Source organism: Euleptes europaea, chromosome 3 (genome assembly GCF_029931775.1).
Source record: "Euleptes europaea isolate rEulEur1 chromosome 3, rEulEur1.hap1, whole genome shotgun sequence".
NCBI lineage: Eukaryota > Metazoa > Chordata > Lepidosauria > Squamata > Sphaerodactylidae > Euleptes > Euleptes europaea.
Genome location: NC_079314.1, coordinates 5214447 through 5239401, shown reverse-complemented (window position 1 = coordinate 5239401; position 24955 = coordinate 5214447). Strand labels below are relative to the sequence as shown.

Genomic DNA, 24955 nt, shown 5'->3' with positions numbered 1-24955 from the left:
AGCAGCAGTATTAGTTTGGCTAAAAGATTGGATACAATTGAAAAATAATAGATTGTTGGACCTAGAAGAATTTAATAATAGATATGAATGGCATGGTTATCTATGGTATGATAAACTGTAAGCTCCTGACCCTTCGAACCAGAAATCACCACAGATTCATATAGAATCCAAGCAGATGGCTTTTACTGGTCAAAAAGGCAATACAGTGCATACAGGGAACTATGGCAGCTATGAGAGTCTCACTAGCCGAACGATAATATAAGGCAGTAAATGGCGGGAGATTATACAACATCAGCATACACAGACAGAGTCAACTTTCCCAGGAGCAGTATTCCCAGGCCTTGGTATTTGTGGTCGGCCTTGAGGCTAGACAGTACAGTACCGACACAGAAACAATACTGAAACCGAGATAGCAGCCTGACATCCTGCTCCCCTTAAGGCCCCCTCCCAGTCTGTAAGGGGGATGGTCTATCCGGGTAGGCAGTGTGAAAGGCATCGATTAGTTTGGGGGCGGAGACATCCCGTGCGCGAACCCATTCGTCGTAGGCAGGGGGGAAGTGCTTCCAACGGACCAAATACTGTAGGTTTCCATGGTGAACACGAGAGTCAAGGATTTTGGAGACTTCGAAGTGCTCTTCCCCCCCCACCATAATGGGCTGTTCGGGGGGCGGATCGGGATGCCATTGTGGAGAGGCCGTATGGGGCTTCAGGAGGCTAATGTGGAAAACGGGATGCACACGCCTCAGGGTTTTCGGGAGAGCTAATTCCACCGTGACAGGATTTATGACCCGTGTGATCGGGAAAGGGCCAATGAATTTAGCATTGAGTTTAAGGCACGGACGGGTGGAACGTAGGTTTTTGGTGGAAAGATAGACCAATTTACCCGCTCGCAGTTCGCCCCCGGGGGAACGATGTTTATCAACTTGTGCTTTGTATTTGCGCTTGGCTCCGTCGAGATTGCTAACGAGCCAAGGCCAAGTGGTACGGAGGGTGTGTGCCCAGGAAGCAACGTCAGGATCTCCCTCCCCCTCCACATTACTTCTGGGCGTAACAGGACAAAAATCCTGTCCATACACTGCATAGAATGGGCTAAAACCTGTAGATTGATGTACAGCATTATTGTAGGCATATTCTGCAAAAGGTAACAGTTCTACCCAGTTATCTTGGTGGTAGTTTACATAACAGCGTAAATAACATTCAAGGACAGCATTTACACGTTCAGTTTGACCATCGGTTTGAGGATGGTATGCAGTAGACAATCCTTGTTCAACCCCCACCAACTTGAGGAATGCTTTCCAAAACTTGGAAACAAAGCCACTGCCGCGGTCACAGATTATTTTGCGCGGAAACGAATGTAATTTGAAGATATGTGTCACGAAGAGGCGGGCCATTTTTTGAGCAGAGGGGATCCCTGCGCATGGAACTAAATGGATTTGCTTGGAAAACAAATCAGTAACAACCCATAATACAGTTTTCCCCCCGCTGAGAGGGAGATCAGTCATAAAGTCCATAGCAATCACTTCCCATGGTCTGGTGGGTGTTTCTAGAGGTTGCAGTAGCCCCAGGGGTTTGCCTTGTGATCGCTTCACTGTGGCGCAAACAGGGCAGCTGCAAATAAAAGAGTCAACGTCGGAACGCATTCCCCCCCACCAAAATTGTCTGCGCAATAAGTGGAGAGTTTTTAGGAATCCAAAGTGTCCAGCTGTTTTTACTCCATGAGCTAAGTGTAAGACGTCTTTTCGAAGTGCCTTGGGTACATACAATTTAGAGTCTTTGTACCATGAGCCTCCCTGTTCTATTACCCCAGGGGGTAGGGTGTGAGTGGAGCGTTCAGAAAGGCAGTGGTTCCGAAGGGTATTTAAAAAGGATTCGGAGATGGGAACCTTGGCGGGAAACCCCCCCCCCCGGCTATAGTAGTCTTAGGACCAGCTATGGGGGTAGTGCTTACGTGCGGTGGTGCGCAGATTGTAGGCGGTAGGGCAGCCGGTGGGGTTGGAGGAGTGGAATCGTCGGTTCGTTGTTGTTGCGAGGGCGGTTGGGTAGCCGCTCGGGTTGGAGGTGCTGGAGAACTGGATCTGGAATGCTGTTGCTGAGATCAAGTTTGCACGGCCAGTACAGGAAGGGCTCCCCTTTGCGTAGGGGTGAACAGAGAGTCAGTTGGTCTCTCGAGTTTTACCGGGTATTGTGGCAACCGGGAGAGGGCATCTGCGAGAACGTTTTGCTTCCCAGGAACATGCTTTAGGACGAAACGAAACTGAGCGAAGAATTCAGCCCAACGTTGTTGTTTTGCTGACAGTTTATGGGACCCCGTGGGGGCAGCTAGATTCTTGTGATCGGTCCAAACTTCGAAGGGGATATTGGACCCCTCTAAGAATTGTCTCCATAGAGTCAGGGCATGGTGAACGGCCGCTGCCTCTTTTTCCCAAATGGGCCAGTTCAATTGTGCGTGCGCAAATTTTCTCGAAAAGTAAGCGCACGGGTGAAGGAGGCCATCCGGACCTTTCTGGAGGAGGGCCCCTCCCATAGCTACATCGGAGGCATCGACTTGCACAATAAACATTTGGTTTGGGTCCGGGTGCTGTAGTACGGGTTCGGATGTGAAGAGGCGTTTGAGAGCCACAAACGCGGCTTGGCATTGATCAGTCCACAGGATTTTTGCGGAGGGTAAGGTAGCTGTGTTTGCTTTCCCTTTGGTTTTTAGTAGATCAGTAATGGGTAGGGCCACTTGGGCGAAGTTAGGAATGAATCCTCGATAAAAGTTCGCAAATCCCAAAAACTGTTGCACTTGCTTGCGGTTGGTGGGAGGAGTCCAATCGAGAACGGCTTGGACTTTGACAGGGTCCATGCGAAGACCTTGGTGGGAGATTATGTATCCTAAAAATGTGAGCTGGCTTTGATGAAACTCGCATTTAGCCAGTTTTGCAAAGAGTTGGTGGTCGCGCAGGCGCTGCAGAACTTCTCGGACTAGAGTTACATGCTCTTCCATGGTTTTTGAATAAATAAGAATGTCGTCTAAGTAAACCACCACTCCGCGATACAGCAAGTCATGAAGGATTTCGTTGATGAGTTGCATAAAGACCCCCGGGGCCCCTTTTAATCTGAACGGCATCACGAGGAATTCATACATACCGAAACAGCTAGAGAAGGCAGTGAGGTGCTCATCTCCTTCGCGGATGCGGACTCGGTAGTAGGCTTCCACCAAGTCTAACTTGGAGAATACCCGGCCCTCCTGTAACTGTCCCAAAATATCAGATATTAATGGGATAGGATAGGCGTTGGTTTGGGTAACCGCATTGAGTTTCCTGAAGTCAATGCATAAACGAAGGTCGCCCTCTTTTTTTCGGACAAAAAACGCGGGGGCCGAGTTCGGGGCATTCGATGGGCGAATGAACCCCCTGGCGAGATTTTTGTCAAGGAAGTCTCGGAGAACAGTGCGCTCGGAAGCGCTCATAGGGTAAATTTTACTTTTGGTTAATGTGCAGTCCTTGACCACCTCAATTGTACAGTCCGAGGCCCGGTGGGGGGGTAAGGTATCACATTCTTTAAGGTCGAAGACATCCGCAAAGTCTCGATATACATTAGGTAGGACTGGAAGTGCTGGGACATCGGAGGCCAATGCTGGTACGGGCGGATATAACAGTGCAAAGTTCTGCCGGTGCTGATTGCACATGGGGCTGGTGAAGGAGATAGTGTTTGTTTCCCAGTTAATACTGGGACTATGTCCTTTAATCCAGTTAATACCCAAGACCACTTCAAAACGGATAGGGGCTATAGTGAAGTCTATTTGCTCCCAGTGGGAGCCAATTCCCATTGCCACCCCTATGGTGCGGTGATCAACTGGACCCCCCTGGAAATGGCTCCCGTCCATTTGGGCAAATTGGACAGGGGCGGGTAAAGCCTCAGATTCGGCTCTGAGTGCAGCAAAAGTGGCTTCGCTTATGAGAGTGCGACAGCAACCGGAGTCGATTAGTGCTTTGACGGGTAGTTGTGGGCCACCGTTAATGTGTTGTAAAACTGCATCCACGTAGACGGTGGAGTCCACTTCTTTGATTTTGGTAGGAGCATTCGGTTTAACAGGAGGATCCTGAGAGGTCTGTGGAGACGCTCCATTCACCACAGACCGGAGCCGTTTTTTGACAAGTCGAGGGGAGATTCCAGGTTTAAGGCTAGAGAATTCCAAGGATTTTCCTCATCCGAAGAGGGAAAGTTGTCCCCCAATGGGGCACTTGTAATCCGAGACCCGGCGGGGTCGTTGGTAGTAGGCAGGGAGGCTGGGTCTCCGGCATGGAGTGCAGAGGGTGTGGGTCTTCCCGGAGCTGCGCTGCGGGTGGCCGTGGTGCCTCTGCGTGGTGGACGACCTCTGGCGCGGGTCGTCGTGCTGGGAAGAAATAATTCATGGCGGTGCGGGCAAACAGCTGCAAAGTGGCCCATTTCTCCGCAAGTAAGACAGGCACCTCTCTGAAATCGGACTTCACGTTCCTGGGGCGGACGTGGAGGATTTCGTGGGACGGGCGGTGGTGCCTTGGATTGAGGCTTTTGGGTGCCTTTTTCCTTGTGCTTTTGACAGACTAGGGAAATAAAGCGTCGGCGGCTTTCCACTTCCTCGGCCAATAGAATCCAGTCTTCAAGGGTATCGGGATCGCCCAGCATGTATGACCAGTTCAGAACGTCAGGGTGCAAGGCTTCCCTGAAATGATGAATTAGGGTGGTCTCGGGCCAGCCTACAATTTTGCTTGCCAGTCGTTGAAATTCATCGGCAAATTCTCGAACTGTAGCAGAGCCTTGTTTTAGTTGTAAGAGTTCCGTTTTGGCTCTTTCCCCCAGGAAGGGGTCTTCAAACCTCCTTCTCAGAGCAGTCATGAAGTTGTTGAGGGAACGAATAGCCCGAGAGCGGGTGTCAAACTGGAGGACCATCCAGTCAGCTGCTTTACCTGTCAAAAGGGAAGCTACATAACGCACCCGGCTATCTTCCGTGGGGAAAAGTTGTCCTTGTTCTCGCATATAACTGTCCACTTGATGCAAGAAACAAGGCAAAGTCTCGAGAGATCCATCGTACGTAGTCCTCAATTTAAGTTGCTTCCAAGGGCCGGGTGCAGGTTGGCCCGGTTGCACGGGTGGTCCGGGCGGAGGAACAACGGGAGCTCCGGGAGGCAAGGGTGGAGCAGGCACATTAGCGGGTGGTTGGGGTGGCTGGATGGGCACCCCCTGACCCGGTATCGGAACAGGCTGTGCTTGGGCTATCAGGGTTTGTTGCAATTGCCTGTTATCCTGAAGCATACGTTCCATTAGTTCTTGGAGTTGATCAACACGGTCGAAGAGCTCCCGATTCTGGGCTCGTAAGAGGTGAACCTCCTCACTCGGGCCACCAGTGAGATGAGGTTTACTGGTCCGGAAGCTCGTGGCCCATTGAGAGCTATCTCCATAAAGATCCTCGTCTTCAGACTCTCCTGAGTCCCGACGTCGGTCAGCCAAACAGCGTGCGCGTTGGGTCGCGCGCGACGGAACAAACGCCGGGGAAAAAGACAGACCTGATAGCCCTTGTACAGTGTCCTTGGGGCGCGTATCCATTCTCGCCCGATCCCTAACCCTTGCTGCTGCCGCCTTGGCTGCGTCAGCAGCCTCTCTCTCTCTTGCGACCTTAGCCGCTTCGGCGGCATCCTTATCCGCAAGAACTTTGGCGTTCTCAAGTCGTAATGCGCGGTAAAAGTTCTGTTTCCAGGAGTGAGAGTATGGGGTCGGATTCCCCGCCCAGCAAGGGTTGTATTCGAACCGCCAGTGCAGGTGCATCGGCTCCAAAAGTCGAGGTCAAAGCTTGAGCCAAGGTGGCGACCGGGGTGTCCTTTGTACATTCCACAAGGAGAAGAGCAGTGCGAATAGCGACTCGCTTGGCTTCAGCCTGACAGCTGGCCGCATCCGGGATCAGGGAAAAACCCTCCGGCGGGGCTCCTGCCATGGTAGAACTAGAGGAAAGAGTCTCTCGAGAAATAAGATTATCCAAAAGTCCAGTTAGTACTTGTAAATCCTCAGTTGCCAACCGGGCATCGTCCAGTAATTGATCCAAGTCTTGAAGATCTAAACGAGTATCAGTATCCTCCGACGTCAACATCCAGAGAGTCCCTTTAAGAGATTGCCACTGCTCCTGTACCAGTCCCCTCAAGCGGCAAACCTCTAGGGTAGTTCTGAAGAGTTCAGCGACTATGTCCTGTAACAGGGTGGGATCCTTCCGAGAGGAATCCAGGATAGTAGGTCACTCGGAGAGCTTCTCAGCTCCCATCCAAGCGGCAGGCGAACCCCCCTGGGCTCCAGCCTGACTAGTAGTACAATAAAGAAGATGAGTTAGCTGCCATAATGTAAGCTCCTGACCCTTCGAACCAGAAATCACCACAGAGTCATATAGAATCCAAGCAGATGGCTTTTACTGGTCAAAAAGGCAATACAGTGCATACAGGGAACTATGGCAGCTATGAGAGTCTCACTAGCCGAACGATAATATAAGGCAGTAAATGGCGGGAGATTATACAACATCAGCATACACAGACAGAGTCAACTTTCCCAGGAGCAGTATTCCCAGGCCTTGGTATGTGTGGTCGGCCTTGAGGCTAGACAGTACAGTACCAACACAGAAACAATACTGAAACCGAGATAGCAGCCTGACATAAACTAAAAACACATAAGATCTTTCAGCATCATGTTGTTAAATCCTCATTAATAAAAACTTGGCTAAAATATAAACATCTTTTGGAACCTACAACACCATTATGGATCTCTACACAAGAGATGTTGACATTGAAACCACTGAGACCAGCACAATTTCTTACTTATCAAGACATATTGGTATGGAAGGACAATAAATGTGCCTTAAAGGAATATAGTGAAATGAAGGAACAGATTACCTGGCTCCAATATTATCAGTTACAATCTGTATTTACTCAAGATATGAGGTTGGGTTTCACGAAAGATAAATCACTTTTTCAACGAATGTTGTTAGATAATAATGAACATTTAATATCCAAGATATATAAGATATTATTGACGCTGTATACCGAACAAGACTTGGTTAAACCAACAATGATAACTTGGGCACAAACTTTGGGTCATGATATACATATGCATAAGTGAGAAAGACTTTGGTTAAAGGATATGAAATATATATATATTCACAATCTTTGAGAGAGAATATTTATAAAATGATGTATAGATGGAATTTAACACCAAAGAAACTAGCCAAAATGTATGGTAATATGTCACCGAACTGTTGGAAATGTCAAAAAGAAGTGGGTTCCTTTCATCATGTTTGGTGGCTATGTGAGAAGGCTAAGAATTACTGGGATATGATTTATAATGAATTAAGGTTGATATTACAACAAAATATCCCTAAAACAACAGAAATGATGCTATTGAGTATAATACCTGACACCATAGTAAACCAGAGACCTTTTTTGATGTATGCTACTATTGCCGCCAGAATGGTATATGCTAGGAGATGGAAAACGACGGATATACCAAATAAATCGGAGTGGATTGAAAAAATGATGGAAGTACTAGAAATGGCAAAACTTACGGCGTCGATAAACCAAAAGGATGACAATGAATTTGCAAAAGAATGGGAGGCATGGACTAATTATTGTAGAAATGAACTTGTGTGATATCAACAAATGTATTTTGATCTGATTCAGAACGGATGTATTGGATATTGACGTTTTTATTATAATTGAATTAGAAAATCAACACAAAGAGAAAAATAATGTTAATTAGAGGATCAGAGGAGGGGGGAGGGGAAGTTAAAGAATTATATTTTTTTAAATGTGTAATGGAATGTATAATGATTTGGGGAAAAAATAAAAAAAATATTTATTTTTTTTAAAAAAGCTTCTGAGATCTGATGAGATTGGGCTATACCATGCTACCTTCCCTTCCTGGAAGATGACAGAGAGGCATTTAAAAAGTTTTGAGCTTGGTCTAATGGACGCCGCTGAAGGTGAAGTATGTCCTTCATGATCTGGATTTAATCAGGCTAGCCTGATATCAGATCTTAGAAGCTAAGCAGGGTTGGCTGTGGTGAGTACTTGGATGGGAGACCACTAGGGTTGCCAACCTCCAGGTGGTGGCTGTTACAACTCTCGCTATTACAACTGATCTCCTCCAAAATCTCCAGGTATTTCCCAACCCAGAGCTGGCAGTCCTACAGACCACCAAGGAAGTTCAGGGTTGCTGCACAGAGGCAGGCAATGACACCTCCTCTGTTTGTCTCTGCCCTGACCTGGACAAACCAAGCTAACCTGATCTTGTCAGATCTTGGAAGCTAAGCAGGGCAGCCCTGGTAAGTACTTGGATGGGAGACCACCAAGGAAGTCCAGGGTCACTATGCAAATGAAAGCAATGGCAAACCACCTCTGTTAATCTTTCTTGCCTTGAAAACTCTATGGGGTGGCCATAAAGCAGCTGCAATCTGCTTTCCACCAGCATTTCTTTAGAAAGTGGCTGCTTTTTCCTACTTTTACAATGGGAGTAAACACTGGAGCACTGACACCAACAACCCCTTGGGAATCTGGCTTTGGCCACAATTCTAAGAAAAGGATGGATGCTTCCTCCCCACCCCCACCCCACACTGCCTTGCTTTGAGTACAAAGGATGAGGACACTCTAGCCAACTGTCTGTGCCCAGGAGGATTCAAGAGTCTACTCCTGAGCTCTTTGCATTCTGGAAGAAACAGCAATCAACTAGGACGAGCCATGCAGTGGTGGGGTCAAATTGTGGCATAAAAGAGTAAGAGCAGACCAGAAGAAATTAAGGTTTCAGATGGGACGTGGCGGTCTCCAGAATTACACGTGTTCTCCAGATGACATAATTCAGTACCCCTGGAGAAAATGGCTGCTTTGGAGGGAGGACTGTATGGCATTATACCCTGCTGAGGTCCCTCTGCTTCCCAAACTCTGCCCTCCCAGTAGGGTTGCCAACCTCCAGGTACTAGCTGGAGATCTCCTGCTATTACAACTGATCTCCAGCCGACAGAGATCAGCTCCCCTGGAGAAAATGGCCGCTTTGGCAGTTGGACTCTATGGCACTGAAGTCCCTCCCTTCCCCAAACCCCGCCCTCCTCAGGCTCCGCCCCCAAAACCTCCCGCCAGCGGCAAAGAGGGACCTGGCAACCTGTAAGGCCGTGCTACCTACCGGAATACAGGCTCACAAGACATCTACAGGCGGTGGCCTGGCTTCCGTTCAAGGCCAGAGCCGGGCTGCTCCCCAAGGTCTGATTCTCATGGTCATAAATCCTGTGTACAGTTTCGGTTCCTCTGATTATCTCAGACGTTTGATGTTATGGCTTCTCTCTCCCTGGGAATCACTATCTCGAAGTAACTTCACTGTTTTGTTTTCCCTGCCCTGAATGCTTTTAACCTGTACCTCGCAGACCGAAAATCATTAGCAGCCTTTCCTGCGTGTAAGGCAGTCAGCTTCTTTTAATCTGTCTTTTGGCTCCTAATAAAGTAGCATTGCTTAGGCTTGCCTGCCTGGGCGTGTGTGCTTTATGGGATGCTAGGGACAGACGCCTGAGCCTGACACAACCCTACCTCCCAGTGCTCCACCCACCCATATTCAGGAATTTCCCAACCTGGAACTGGCAATGCTACCAAACATCCCTCTAGTCCAGCATCCTGTTTCACGCCAAACAGATGTCCTTGGGAAGTCTAGGACACCAAAGCCAAAGCCTGTGGTTGCCCCTCAAGGACTAATATTCACACGGATACTGCTTCTGAATATGGAGGTACCATTTAGTTATTGTGGCCCACTGCCATTAAGGAGCCATGAATCTAGCCAGCTAAACTGCTCAGTGGATGATTCACTCAGCCAATACACAATTCAAATTCAGCTCCCAAATCACCCTACGTTTACTGACTTTTCTAAATTCATCTGTCCACATAGGGTTGCCAGGTCCCTCTTCATCACCAGCAGGAGGTTTTGGGGGTGAAGCCTGAGGAGGGCAGGGTTTGGGGAGAGGAGGGACTTCAATGTCATAGAGTCCAATTGCCAAAGCAGCCATTTTCTCCAGGTGAGATCCACCCCTCTGCCTTCTTTTTCTCCCCCTTCAGGATAAAATGTCAAGTACCTTATTCACATTTTGATTCCACAGTATGCAGGTGTGTGTGTGTTTTGAAACAAAGAGGATATTCTTTGTCACAAATCTTCCTTCGGCTTCCAAAAAGTCATCAGGAAGGAGAAGAGACTGCCTAACCATAGATGTTGCAAATTTAAAAAATACATTAAAAAGGGATAGGAGACAGGAAAGGGAATGGAAACCCGACATCCTTGAGCAACAAAGAGAAGAATTGTTCCCTCTCAAGAGAAAGATTTCATCAGCATCCATATAATAATTATAATCTATTTCCAAAGAACTGCATTTGTTAATGTTATTTTAAACACCCTTTTCATCAAGCTACCTTAAAAAGATAGCAAGAGAGACAGGCCCCTTTTAGATTACTGTTCTATACCATATGTTTTCTGTTGTTGGCCTGATTCTGAGTAAAGCAATACAGGGACAGGAGTTTCATACAGCTCGTTTCAATCCTTCTACAAGCCTTCTCTAAAGTATTCTGAAATACTCTGGCCACTTCAAACAATGCCATGCTTTTTCTCCCACCTTTTTAGTGACACATTTTTTTTTAATGTTCTAAGTTTAGTGCTATAATACTATAGCACCATGGCAATCCAATGCATCTGAATGCTGGTGCATTGGATTGCTATGGTCCTGTAGCGCTATAGCACTAACCTTAGAACATTTTTTTAAAAGCCGAAAAAGAATGCTCCGCTAAAAAAGGTGGGGGGAAAGAGGTCCTTTCTGAAGCACTCCAGATGCTCAAGGAAGAACTAAAAATGGGAGAAAGCAGTTTTCATTTTAAAAAATGGCTGAGCCCTAGGATACCAATGGGATACAAGTGGCTTTGTCTGAAAAGGGTTAAAATAAATCTGTTAGCAGCTGGGAGCCAGAACAGTTATGTCTGAAATGACACCAAAAAATCTGTTAGCAACCAGCTGCTCAAATGGATTAGAGGAGTAGTTTGAAAGTGAGACAGAGTGAGATGGAGCCGATGGTGGCCAGAAGGTGGTGGCCTTCGGTTTGGGAAGGCCAAAGAGAACCAACAATCATAACATTTTGTATTTTTATGCCACTTTTGATGCTCACAACAGTCTTTACAACCGCCCTGTAATGTATGGCAGTAATATCATCCCCATATTGAAGATGGGAGCTGAGGCAGGGAGAGAACGGGTATCCCTGATTATTCACCCTGCTAGATCAACCACAGCTCCAAACCACGGAGGCCGCAGTAAAGTTTCTAGTCCTCAAGGGGAGAGAGAGAGAAAATACACATGTGACCCTGAAATGTTTTCCTTTTGAAAAACAAAGGCATTTGTGGGGAAAGAAAGTTCTCGTCTGAAGGAAAATGTATAGATTTTAATGTGAGGTTGGAGCCATTACCCAAAACTCCGCTTGCCGTTATGGCTTCCCATTTTATTCCAACTGTGTGGACTGAAATTCAGTCATTTGCACAGATGTCCCATTTTGAACTCTCAGCCCACGAGAGAAAGAAGACTTCTGTTCAGAGTAGTGGTTAGCACTGGACTAGGTTAAGCTACGATCAGGGCAACATGCGCCACATTCTTTTGACAGCCAAGGCAATGTCGTGGTGGGGACTTGGGGTCAATTCCCAGTCCTCTCCTGGTCAGTTTATAGTCTTCTCAGCTCCCTCATCCCAGTCTGCAATGTAGGGGATCCCAAAAAGGGCCCAACTCATAGGGCTGCCGTAAGAGTTATTTCACACGATGCTTTCAAAAAGCTCTTCACTTGCAAAGAGAAGAAGAGGTTCATAGAATCATAGAGTTGGAAGGGATCACCAGGGTCATCTAGTTCAACCCCCTGCACAATGCAGGAAATTCACAACTACCTTCCCCCTCCACACCCCCAGTGACCTCTACTCCATGCCCAGAAGATGGCCAAGATGCCCTCCCTCTCATGATCTGCCTAAGGTCATAGAATCAGCATTGCTGACAGATGGCCATCTAGCCTCTGCTTAAAAACCTCCAGGGAAGGCGAGCTCACCACCTCCTAAGGAAGCCTGTTCCACTGAGGAACCGCTCTGTTAGAAAATTCTTCCTAATGTCTAGACGAAAAATTCTTCCTAATGTCTAGTTCGTCATGGCTGAGGAAGAGGCCGTCACACACTCAGAGAAAGGAGAGTCTGACGCTGGCCAAATCCAGGTTGGGAAATTCTTAGAGGGGGTGGAGCAACGGGGAGGACAGTGTATAATGTAGGGTTGCCAACCTCCAGGTAGTAGCTGGAGATCTCCCGCTTTTACGACTGATCTCCAGCAGATAGAGATCAGTTCACCTGGAGAAAATGGCCGCTTTGGCAATTGGATTCTATGGCATTGAAGACCCTCCCCTCCCTAAACCCTGCCCTCTTCAGACTCCACCCCCAAAATCTTCAGGAATTTCCCAACCTGGAGCTGGCAACCCTAGTATAATGTCACAGAGTCCACCCTCCACCCTCCAAAGCAGCCATTTTCTCTAGGGGAACTGTTGTCAGTAGTCTGGAGATCAATAGTAATTCATAAGAATTACTGCTGGATCCGACCGAGGCCCACCCAGTCCAGCAGTCTGTTCCCACAGTGGCCAACCAGGTGCCTCTAGGAAGCCCACAAACAAGACGACTGCAGCAGCATCCTCCTGCCCAATATACGTAACAGGCCTGCTCCTCTGATACTGGAGAGAATAGGTATGCATCATGACCAGTATTCATTTTGACAAGTAGCCATGGATAGACCTCTCCTCCAGAACTCCAGGCCCCAGCTGGAGGCTGGCCATCAGCACCTCAGAGACTCCTTTGGGTGACCCAGCTCGGGTGACGAGGGCATTCAGCTCCTAGAGTATCAAGGAAGCTCCCCCTCCCCCATTTACCAGGACAGTATTCTCACCCTCAAGTAACAGAGATAACAGAAAATGTGTGCATGATTATAAAATCGGTTCATGTTATTATCACAGCTGTCTGGTTACCTTTTCCACTTCTGCCGTAGCGCCCCCCTCAACTCTACCCTGCCCTCCAAGGGGAGCTCTCAGTTTTCCGACACTGTTAGCTTGGCTCCCATCCCAGTATTACACACACACATGCACCAATTTTGGAAGGGAGGTATGGAGACAGGGGAGGGGGGGAGGGAAACAGTACGAAAATTATTGCTTTAATTTACGGAGTGTCAGTCTGGAGCATACCCTTTTGAAATGAAATTATTTTTTAAAGTATAATGAATAAAATTGCCACCCTCTTCTCCCTCTCCCGCACTCTAATGGCACCTTTATTGTTTTTTTAATGACATAACGCCAGGGGAGAAAGTTTTGGTGGATCTGGGGAAGGATCTTAAAAAAAAAAAAAAACTAAAACCAAAGCTCTTGATTGCTGTTATCATTGGCTATGGCGTGCCCCCTGTGGGTTTTTTATTTGACATATTATGAAAGGAATCTGTGCTTTAAAGACAGCACTAGGCGGGGGGGAGGAAGTGGTTATGCCCCCCCACCCTGAATGTTTCTCTGAATGCCCCCCTTTCTGGGAGCCTCATGCCTGGGCCTCAGTGACAATGATCCCTTGGGGAGGGGGGTTGCATTATATATCCCAAGGGAGCCCGGATATGTCGCACCCCTCGTCTCTCAGGTATCCTTGTAAAATGAAAGCACCGGCCACAAAATCTCTCACTCATCACAAGAGTGGGGATTTGCAAATGAATACTGAGAACCTTCCACCTAAAATAAATGCTGTTTGTAATCACACTTCCCCACACCCACCCCAAATTTCCTCAGTTGGGAGTTTCCAATCAGTTTGACTCCACAGCCAACATGGCAAGATGCATTGTTTACTTACACTGTTTCATCATCTTTGAACTCCAGCTCCCCACTGGAGTCTTCGTAATCCACGCCCCCTCCTCTTGCTGTCCCTTCCACAGTCTGGTAGGGGACCATGACTGTCCCACGGGCTCCTGAGCTCCGGATTACCTTGACCTCCAGGGTCCCTTGGCACTCGCTGACTCTCAGCAATTTGTCCTGGAAGGTGAAGATGCCAGCATGGTCATCATCCAAAATGGTCACTGTGGCCACCAAGGGTGCCACAAGCCGCCCCTTGGGGTGGTCAGCTGAGTCTGACTCAAACATGCCCTCCGCATCCCCCACCCGCAGGTTGAGCAGCCGCACGAAAAAGTGCTCATCTTCCTCAAAAATGTCATCATCGATTATGCCGATCTTCAGTTCCTTCTGGGTCTCCCCTGGCTTGAAGATCAATGTCCCCTCGCTGTACTCGTAGTCCGAACCTGCCTTGGCCGAGCCGTCCTCCGTCTTGTAATCAACGTAGAAGGTGTTGTACGTGTCACCGCCCTGTTGGCAGGCCACAGTCAAAGTGACTGAACCGCAATTCTCTAAGCAGTGGTACATAAATGGCTCGAAGAAGATCTTGCTGTAGTTCTCCTCCACCTCTGCCTCTGAGGGCACCTCCAGCAGGTTAGCAGACTTCTTGGAGTACTCTGAGATGTGCTTCTTGAGGATGTTCCCCGCCCCGGTCATCAGGCGGGTAGCCTGGATACGATAGAAGGCTCGGCTCTTTTGCTGGTGCAGGAGGGCATAGTAGTTGGCCATCTCAACGAGCTGCTCCAATTCTTTGTCTGGGTGCTTCTGCTTCAGGTCTTTCAGGATCTGGATGACCTCTTTGCGGCTCTCGTCCAACTCTTTCTCCTCCTGCGTAGTGATGGGTAGGGGTGCTACAGAGGCTGTGCTTCCGTCCACAAAGACATTCTCCCGGTGGTCATTGGCCACAAAGCTGCCGTCCATCTCTATCCCCTTTGGGAACTCGCCCTCAGTTCCGATAATGATCCCACTGCGTGGGTCTGCCCGGTACCTCTTGTAGACATATTTGTAGAAGAGCAGGCGTTTGTCCGCCATCCAGGCAAAAACCACGCAGACAGGGAAAAAGACGAGGGTCAGCAAGGCCTCCCAGACCTTTACCACCCCCGGCGAAAAGACGGCAAGAATGAGGTACAACCAAATGTAAGCAAAGATGCTCCAGGATGCTGTGACAAAGAAGACTCTCAGGTGTTTGATCTTGCGGCTCTCCCCCGCCGGGATGACGTAGATGCATATAGCGAGGACCACAAACATATTGAAGGCTGCGCTGCCCACAATGGTACCCGGGCCCAGTTCACCTGCTTCAAAGTTGTGGCCACAGACCTCAATGACCGAGAGGAGTATTTCGGGCGCAGAGGATCCTAATGCCATGAGGGTAAGGTTGGAGACCGTCTCATTCCAAATCCTCACAGTGCCGATGCTGGTCTCGCCATTGGACTTGGTGATGGTGATCTCCTTCTCCTTGGATGTGATCACCTCAATGGAGGCCATGAAGCGGTCGGCGATGATGGAGACTCCTAGAAACATGTACATCATAGCTACAAAGTAGACTATCGCCCGGGCAGCCTTGTCACCCAAGGACGGGTTGTCCGGCTGCCAAACAGGGAGGAGAACCCCTGGTTGACACCCGCTGGATCCCTCGCAGGTGTCGACGGTGTCATTTTCGTAGCCTCCCACCTGGGAGGCATTCTCAGCAAAGACAGCCGAGGCTACCAAAACTTTGGCAAGGGAACAAGAGGACAGCCACCATCCCCACCGTAATGGCACCATCCTCCTCTGGCAGTTCGCGCCAACAGGATCTGGGGAGGAAGAAGCGGGGAGAAGAATTAGAACGATCAGTAGCAATACTGCAGGGCAGGCATACAATGCAAGTGGCAACAGAATCACAACCTGACACCACGATTCTGGAGAACAGCAGGCCATCTTTCAGTTGGTCCCTTCATCTGCTGGTGCCTTCTAGATCAGAGACACAGAGTTGGAGCTTGTGGGATCTGTTCTGCTAGGAGAGGCAATACATCCCCCTGATGTATTTATATATTTAATTCTATTTATTTATTGAATTCCTTTACACCCCTCCTTTTTCCCCAATGCGAACCCAAAGCGACTTACATCGTTCTCCTCTCCTCCATTTTATCCTCACAACAACCCTGTAAGGTAGATTAGGCTGAGAGAGTGTGACCGGCCCAAGGTCACCAGGTGAACTTCCATGGCATGAGTGGGGATTCAAACGCGGGTCTCCCAGATACTAGTCCAACATTCTAACCACTACAGCACACTGGCTCCCAGTGTAGGACGCAAGTATCTTGTGTCAGGGAAGGCTCCATCTGCTAGAGAAAAGCGCCTCCTCTAGGGTTATGGATCGGTAGGATCAAACCCACAGATCTGCAAAAAAAAAATTTAAAAATAGCAGAAGCTACAAAGTCTGGCAGCACCTTAAAGACAAACAAATTCATTCTATGTGAAAGCTGATCAAACATGCCATGAAACCAAAAACATCACTGTGTAGGTGGCAGTTTTCCTTTTTTATTTCACTTTGTTAGCAACCCGCTGTCTTTAAAAACTGGCTTTCTGTGTGTGGTGTGGTTGCTGTTACTTTGCTTTCTTTCCACTTTACTTCCTTTATTTATTTATTTTAAATTGTCGTAATGGTAGGCTGACCTCGGTGTTTGCTGAAGAACCAAGCGGCAAATTGTTCACATTTATAGAAGCCTTTAGCACGTAGGGTTGTCAACCTCTGGTAGGGCCTGGAGATCTCCCTGAAATTATAACTGATCTCCAGATCAGTTCCCCTGGAGAAAATGGCTGATTGGAGGGTGAACTCTATGGCATTATACCCCACTGAGATTCCTCCCCTCTCTACACCCTACCCTTCCAGGCTCCACCCCCAAATTTCCAGGAATTTTCCAACCCAGAGCTGGCAACCCTACATAGTGAGCATTATTCTAGGCTCATAACAGTTCAACACAACTTTCCTTACAGTAAATTCTATTGTTTCATAATAGTGATGCTAATTATAAGAGATAAGGACCAAACATGCTGATGATTAAAATAAGTCATTTTGGCCAGTCAAAGAAACTTAAGAATGTAAGAACATAAGCCATGCTGGATCAGACCAAGGCCCATGAAGTCCAGCAGTCTGTTCACACAGTGGCCAACCAGGTGCCTCTAGGAAGCCCTTAAACAAGACGACTGCAGCAGCATCCTCCTGCCTGTGTTCCACAGCACCTAATATAATAGGCATGCCCATCTGATCCTGGAGAGAATAGTATCCATTTTTGACTAATATCCATGAATAGCCCTCTCCTCCATGAACATGTCCACTGCCCTCTTAAAGCCTTCCAGGTTGGCAGCCATCACCACATCCTGGGTCAGGGAGTTCCACAATTTAACTAAGCATCGTGTGAAGAAATACTTCCTTTTATCAGTTTTGAATCTCTCATCCTCCAGCTTCAGCAGATGACCCTACGTTCTCATATTATGAGGGAGAAAAGCTTCTCCCTGTCCACTCTCTCCATACCATGCATAATTTTATAGACCTCTATCATGTCTCCCCTTAACCGCCTCCTTTCCAAGCTAAACAGCCCTAAGCATTTTATCCACTCCTCATAGGGCTGTTGCTCTAGCCTCCTGATCATTTTGGATGCTCTTTTCTGCACCTTCTCAAGCTGTGCAACATCATTTTATAGGAATGGTGACCAGAATTGTACACAGTATTCCAAGTGTGGTCTCCCCGTAGATTTGTACAAGGGCAAAATGATAGCAGCAGTTTTATTCTCTATTCCTTCTCTAATTATGGCCAGCATGCAATTTGCCTTTTTCACAACAGCCGCAGACTGGGTTGACATCTTCATCAAGAGATCCACTACCACCCCAAGATCCCTTTCTTGGTTTGTCGCTGCCAGCACAGATCCCATCAGTGTATATGTGAAGTTGGGATTTTTTGTCCCAATGTGCATCACTTTACACTTGCTCACACTGAATCTCTTTTGCCATTTTAATGCCCATTCCTCCATAGAATGGCATAAGCTTGTTTCTGCTACAACGAACTAAAGCAGCACAATCTCTAAAATCTAGACAGGTTCTCAAATCCAGATCTGAAATTTCAGGTGCAACATTTAACACTTTTTAAAAAAAATGCTGAAACAGACATGGAGCAGTGTATTAGGATCTAATACACTGCTTGATGTATCCACATCCTTAAGAGCCCAGCATACAACAGAAGGTGAGACAGTGAAGCCTGGTTTTAGTGTATAAGAAATAAAGAAATTCACAGGGAGCTTCGCTGTACTAGAAGGGCTTTTAGATATTTCTTACTGCCCATTATGTTATGATTACCGGTATAATATTAGGATGTGTGATAAGTTATAATTTTATACTGACCACTGAGGAAGGCCTTTCCAAGCCGAAACGCGTCTGGTCCTTTTTGGATCTCATATTGGTCTAAAAGATTGTACATCACAGTTGTTTATGTTTGTATATACTGAATGTGTAAGTTTTTGCCTTTATTAGTTTTATGCTTTTAATCTACATGTGCACCTTATTAAAATTTATATGTGTTTCTGGACCATACCACTACACACTGTGAGCAGGGGAATAGAATTCTTGAACATGCACATTAAAAAAAAAATACCCCCCCATAACACAAAACTAACAAGCAAAAATTCTATCCCATTTTCCCCACTAGGTAATACCAGATCAGTAAGGCACAAAACTGCATAACTGTTCTCTCCAGGATCAGAGGAGCAGGCCTATTACATTAGGTGCTGTTGAACACAGGCAGGACAATGCTGCTGCAGTCTTGCTTGTGGGCTTCCTAGAGGCACCTGGTTGGCCACTGTGTGAACAGGCTGCTGGACTTGAAGGGCCTTGGTCTGATCCAGCATGGCTTTTCTTATGTTCTTAAGAACTTAGATAAAAATACTATAATCATTAATTAGTGCGCGATACTATTACATATTATATCTACGCTTCCTATTGAGATCTTTTTCTTTTTCATGGGCATAAATATGTTTACTGTTTTATTTGTAAAGGAGAATATGGCTTGTTTCCTTCTATATCAATTGTAGTAATCTCCACTTTTATTACAGTCTGTATATGTTCTGTTTTTTTTTTAAAAAGAAGGTTCCTGCTCTCCTGGCTTTCCATGAACTGTACAAAACTGAATTATTCAAGAGGGCTTTTCTATGCAGGCAACAGGGTAGCTCTGTTACAAAAGGCTTCACAAAATTACCTGGATAAATTATTGGGGACTGTGGTCAGTGCTACTGTGCAGTTTGCTATGGGGATGGCTCCTCTTGTGTAATTTTGCACCATTTCAGTGTGTCATATTGACACTTTTGCTATGCTTCAGTTCTATTTTTTAGACTTCTGGTTGGATCTACAACCCAAATTCCTATTTGTTTATTGAATGTCCCATCTTATTGATTGTAGCAACTCACTCTGGGTCATCCACCTTGAGTGAGAGAGGCGAACTATAAATAAATAAATAAATAAATAAATAAGGACAAAGAGCTTGTTCCCCCCACCCCTCACAGGAAGGGGGAATTCAACCATCGAACTTCCCATCTGCAGTTTGAAATGGTACAGCCAGCAACAGGCACATTGCTAGGTCCTCGGTGGAAAGGCAGAACAAAAATGTACTAACAAGGCAGGCCCTGCCCTGGATTGCCCAGGCTAGCCTGATCGCGTCAGATCTCAGAAGCTAAGCGAGGTTGACCCTGGTTAGTGCTTGGATGGGAGACCGATAAAGAAGTTTGGGGAGGGGCGGTGGCTCAGTGGTAGAGCATCTGCTTGGCATGCAAAAGGTCCCAGGTTCAGTCCCCGGCATCTCCAGCTAAATGGACTAGGCAGGCAGGTGATGTGAAAGACCCCTACCTGAGACCCTGGAGAGCCGTTGCCAGTCTGAGCAGACAATAGTGACTTTAATGGATCAAGGGTCTGATTCAGTAGAAGGCAGCTTCATGTATGTTCATCATGTGTGAAGTTCAGGGTTGCTACACAGAGGCAGGCAATGGCAAACCACCTCAGTCCAACTCTTGCCTTAAAACCTTACGGGGTCGCTGTAAGTTGGCTGTGACTTGATGACACTTTTCACCATAGGATTGCCAGCTCCAGGTTGAGAAATACCTGGAAATTTGGTGGGTGGAGCCTGAGGAGGGCGGGATTTGGGGAGGGGAGGGACTTCAATGGAGGATGGCAACTTTATTTCACCACCACCAAGGCAGAGCTCAACTGGTAGATATGTTCATATGGGGAGGCTCACCTTTAAGGTATTTCTGCAGCACTGTGAAATGCACAAGAGCATGCTTAGCTGTTTTTCTCCTTCTCCTCCCCAGTCGGTCGGCAACCCACCTTCAAGGCAACCCCATGAGAACAGAGAGAGTCTGAAAGCCACTGTGTCAGGGCCCATAAGAGTTTCCCCTATGCTTTCTCACAAACATCTTTTTCCCCCACTGATTCTTCCCCTCGCTGGGCCTGGCGTGACAACAGATGGATCCACTAGTCCCAACCCACATGCAGGCCAGGATCCATGCAACAGCCTCTTGGGCAAAAAAGAGAGAGAGAGAGATGTATTTTTATTCTCGAACAAAACAAGACTGCAAAATGCCTGCATGCATGTAGTAAAGAGGGAGGGAGAGAAACGACTATGGCTCAGTGGAGAGAACACGAGTTTGGGGCACAGGGAGCCGAGGTCAAATTTCAACACAGCCAAAGTTTGAAATCTTTTTTGGGAAGGCCAAGCCTAGTCTCTCTCACTCTAGTTATTTAGATATAAAATAGAAAAAACAAGCCATGTCCTTGCTGAAATAACTTCATACAGCACATTTAGGGTTGCCAACTCCACATTGGGAAATTCTTGGAGATTTGGGGGCGAAGTCAGGGGAGGTTAGACATTGCGAAGGGGAGGAAGATGAAAAAGGATCTGATGTCATCTACCCTCCAGGGGGAAATGATCTCTGTAGATCTCTGTAGAGATCAGTTGTAATTCTAGGAAATCTCCAGGCCCCACCTGGAAGCTGGAAACAAGAAAGGATTCTTGTCGGGTTGACACCACACAAGTTACTGTGTATGAAAATTTATTCATGATTACCAGCATTCTGAAATTACAGACAAATGCTGAGGATACAAGGGATGTTCTGAGAAAGGATCCAGACGTCATGAATATATGTCCTTCAGGGTAGCTGAAGAAATACTGAAACAGGCAAAGGTATCGGAATCCTGTTCTACCCAACTGGACTCAAGGACAATTATGGACAATATATACATAATTCATGAAAGAAAGACACTACAAGTCAATTGCTAATTTCTGTTGAATTTTATTTAATTTCATGAATTTTGCCCTGTTGTATATACAATATTGTACATCCAATTTTTGTTGATTGAAAGGGCACTATGACTCATATTCAGTTTGTGGTCCACTAAGACTCCCAGATCTCTTTCACATGTACTGTTGTCAAGCCAACTATCTCCCATCCTGTACCTGTGCCTTATGTTGTTTCTGCCTAGGTGAAGTACCTTACACTTCTCCCTATTGAAATCAATTTTATTGCTTATGGCCCAGCTCTATCAAGGTCATTCTGAACTCTGACCCTGTCCTCTGGGGTATTAACTATCCCTCCCAACTTGGTGTCATCTGAAAATTTAATTATCATGTCCTCTATTCCATCCTCCAAGTCATTTATAAAAATGTTAAATAGCACCAGTCCCAGGGCAGACCCCTGTTGCACCCCACTGGTCACTCCTCTCCAGGATGAAGTTGTGCCATTAATGAGCACCCTTTGGGTTCGGTTAGTCAACCAATTACCAATTCACCTAACAGTATCAGTGTCCAGCCCACATTTTACTAGCTTTGCTTCAAGAAGATCATGGGGGACTTTATCAAAGGCTTTACTGAAATCAAGTTACACTACATCTACAGCATTCCCTTCATCTAACATACTTGTCACTCTATCAAAAAAAGATATGAGATTAGTTTGGCATGACCTGTTTTTCAGTCCACCCTCCAAAGCATCCATTTTCTCCAGGGGAACTAATCTATGTAGTCTGGTGATGAGCTATTATTCCAGAGGCCTGGCATCCCTAATGGCCACTCATCCAAATACTAACCAAGTCCTATCCGACTTAGCTTTCAAGATCTGACAAGATCAAGCTAGCCTGAGGGGCCTCTTCACCCTATATCAGCACAATCTGGGAGGTGTGATTCCTACTTTTCTATTGCCCTAATTAATAACTATTATTTGCCAAGCAATGCTTGACAGGGGGCAGTCCAATGGTAGTTTGTGATCCACCTTTCGCTGTTGAGCTGGGTCACCATCAATACCTCTGAGTTCCCAACTCAGTAGCCACAGGGAATCCTTGTTGCCTGGAGCCCTTTAGCTTAAATGCCTCTCTGACAGCAAGCCTAGGCCTTTTATGCAAAACGGTTTCCCTGCAGTCACCCCCCCACACACACACACACTGTGTAGGGGCTTTGCTTTGATTATGCATGCCTTTTCCGACCATCAGAGGTTGCTTCCCTGTGCAAAATGTGCAGAAGCTCATGGAGAGAGTGAGGCAACCTCTGACAGTCAGAAAAGGCATGCACCCCAAAGCCAACAGGGGGGTGACCATGAGGGAAACAGCCTTGCATAAAAGGCCTTAGTTTGATCCTATTAGCCTTTTTTCCTGGGAGTTCCCATTCCTTCATGAGCTGCAAAACAGCTAGTCTGGTGTAGTGATTAGATTGTCAGCCTAGGATCTGGGAGACCCAGGTTCAATCCTCTGTGAAAGCCATCTGGGTAGCCTTAGGCCAGTTTCTTTCTTTCTTTCTTTCTTTCTTTCTTTCTTTCTTTCTTTCTTTCTTTCTTTCTTTCTTTCTCTCTCTCTCTCTCTCTCTCTCTCTCTCTCTCTCTCTCTCTCTCTGTCTCTCTCTCTCTCTCTCTCTCTGTCTCTCTCTCTGTCTAACCTACCTCATAGGGTTGTTGTTGAAAGGATAAAATGGAGGAGTGATGTTGTAAGCCACTTTGAGTCCCCATTGCAGCATTCATGTGCTGCACTGAATGTATCCTAAGTGGAATTTGGTGACTATCTTGTATCTTTAACTGCAGTCAAAAATTATATGAATCAAGTTTTCTTGATGTTTGGGGACTGATGAAGAATAGTATTGAAGAAATTTGAAATGGCCGTATCCCCGTGTCATCTTTGGAAAACAATATTTCTTCTGATGAACTATCTTGAAAATACATACATCAGTGACTATTGGACTTTACTATTATAGATATAGGATCTTGTTAGACCCATTGTTTTTGCATTGTTGTTGCTTACTATGTGTAACTTTTCCAATAGAATCTTTTTGCATTTTGTAACTATATTGTTGTGTCGCTCCTGTGCTCACCACCTGGAGGTTGGCAACACCATGGATAAGGGCGCACTGGGATGGAGTCTGTTGGACCCATTTTGCAGTTGGCAGAGGCAGGAGGCTGATCCTGGGCCTAAGGATCTTATGATCTAAATTAGGATGGGAGGGCCGGGAGACACCCGGGCAAGAAAGGCATGGAGGCAGGAGCAAAGACCAGAAACAAGAAGGAGTGAAGCCCTGCGGCCGACCCATCAGATCTTGCCTGGGCGGTCTCCCTTTGCAGTTTCCCAAATCCCGAGACCTCAAGGGATAGATGGCTCCGTGTCAGGCCCAGGGTGTTCCCCTTGAAGCAGCTCCCTGCCTGCCAAAGGGAAGGAGAGATTTTGAGCGCATGCCAGAAGGCGTGTCCTTCTTTGTGATTAAATCTTGCTAGAACAGCTTGCAAAGCCACGGCAGGAGGTGGAAGGCGGCTGAGCTGAATGGGAAATTCTCCCTTGAATTGCTGAAGGCGAAGGGCAAATTGCCAGATTAAAGGGCCAAAAGGCTCTGCATAGCCTTCCTCCAGCCCAAGAAACCTTCCTCGAATTCAAGGGGCTCTTCCTCATGCAGAAGAGTCATTTAACTTGGAGAAAGGCTCTTTAGTAAGGCTGCTAGCTCTGGGCTGGGAAATTCCTGGAGGTTTGGGGGTGGAACATAGGGAAGGTAATGTTTGGAGAAGGAAGGGACCTCGGCAGGGTGTAATGTAGGGTTACCAACCTCCAGGTGGTGGCTGGAGATCTCCTGCTATGACAACTGATCTCCAGGCAATAGAAGGAGGAGGAGGAGGAGGAGGAGGAGGAGGAGGAGTTGGAATTGATTTTTATATGCCGACTTTTGCTACCTTTTGAGGAGAATCAAACTGGTTTATAATCGCCTTCCCTTCCTCTCCCCACAACAGACACCTTGTGAGGTAGGTGAGTCTGAGAGATTTTGAAGAGAACTGTGACTAGCCCAAGGTCACCCAGCTGGCTTCATGTGGAGGAGTGGGGAATCAAACCCAGCTCTCCAGATTAGAGTCCACCGCCCCTAACCACTACACCATGCTGGCTCTTTCCAGTTTACCTGGAGAAAAATGGCCACTTTGGAAGGTGAACTCTATGGCATTATACCCCACTGAAGTCCTTCCCCTTCCCAAACCCCGTCTCCCTCAGGCTTCACCCCCAAAATCTCCAGGTATTTCCCAACCCAGAGCTGGCAACCCAAGCGTAATGCCATGGAGTCCTGCCGTTTCCTCTAGGGGAACTGATCTCTGTAGTGTGGAGAGCAGTTGTAATTCCAGGAGACCTCCAGGCTCCACCTGGAGACTGGCAACCCTGGCCATTAGTTTGGAGAAAGCTTACAAATGTTTCTTTTTATTTTATTGATTTCATTTATAGCATGCCTTTGTTGCTCAGACTCTAGGCGGTAGGAGACAGGCCGCTAGGGTTGCCAACTTCCCGATGATGACTGGAGATCTCCTGCTATTACAACTGATCTCCAGATGATAACTATCAGTTCCCCTGGAGAAAATGGCTTCTTTGGAAGGTGGACTCTATGGCATTATACCCCACTAAAGTCCCTTCGCCACTGAAGTCCCTTCCCCTCTCCAAACTCTGCCCTCCTCAGGCTCCACCCTCAAAATCTCCAGGTATTTCTCAACCTGGAGT

General features: G+C 47.0%; 1 protein-coding gene across 1 annotated transcript in view; it reads right to left on the bottom strand.

Annotated features, from left to right (window-relative positions):
- The window catches only part of SLC8A2 (solute carrier family 8 member A2), a 107419-nt gene extending 91716 nt beyond the window's left edge, over positions 1-15703 (bottom strand). The window contains exon 1 of the mRNA XM_056846203.1: positions 13905-15703. Coding sequence (XP_056702181.1) covers positions 13905-15703 — 1799 coding nt within the window. The remainder of the gene's footprint in view (positions 1-13904) is intronic.
- Between the last annotated feature and the right edge of the window lie 9252 nt (positions 15704-24955).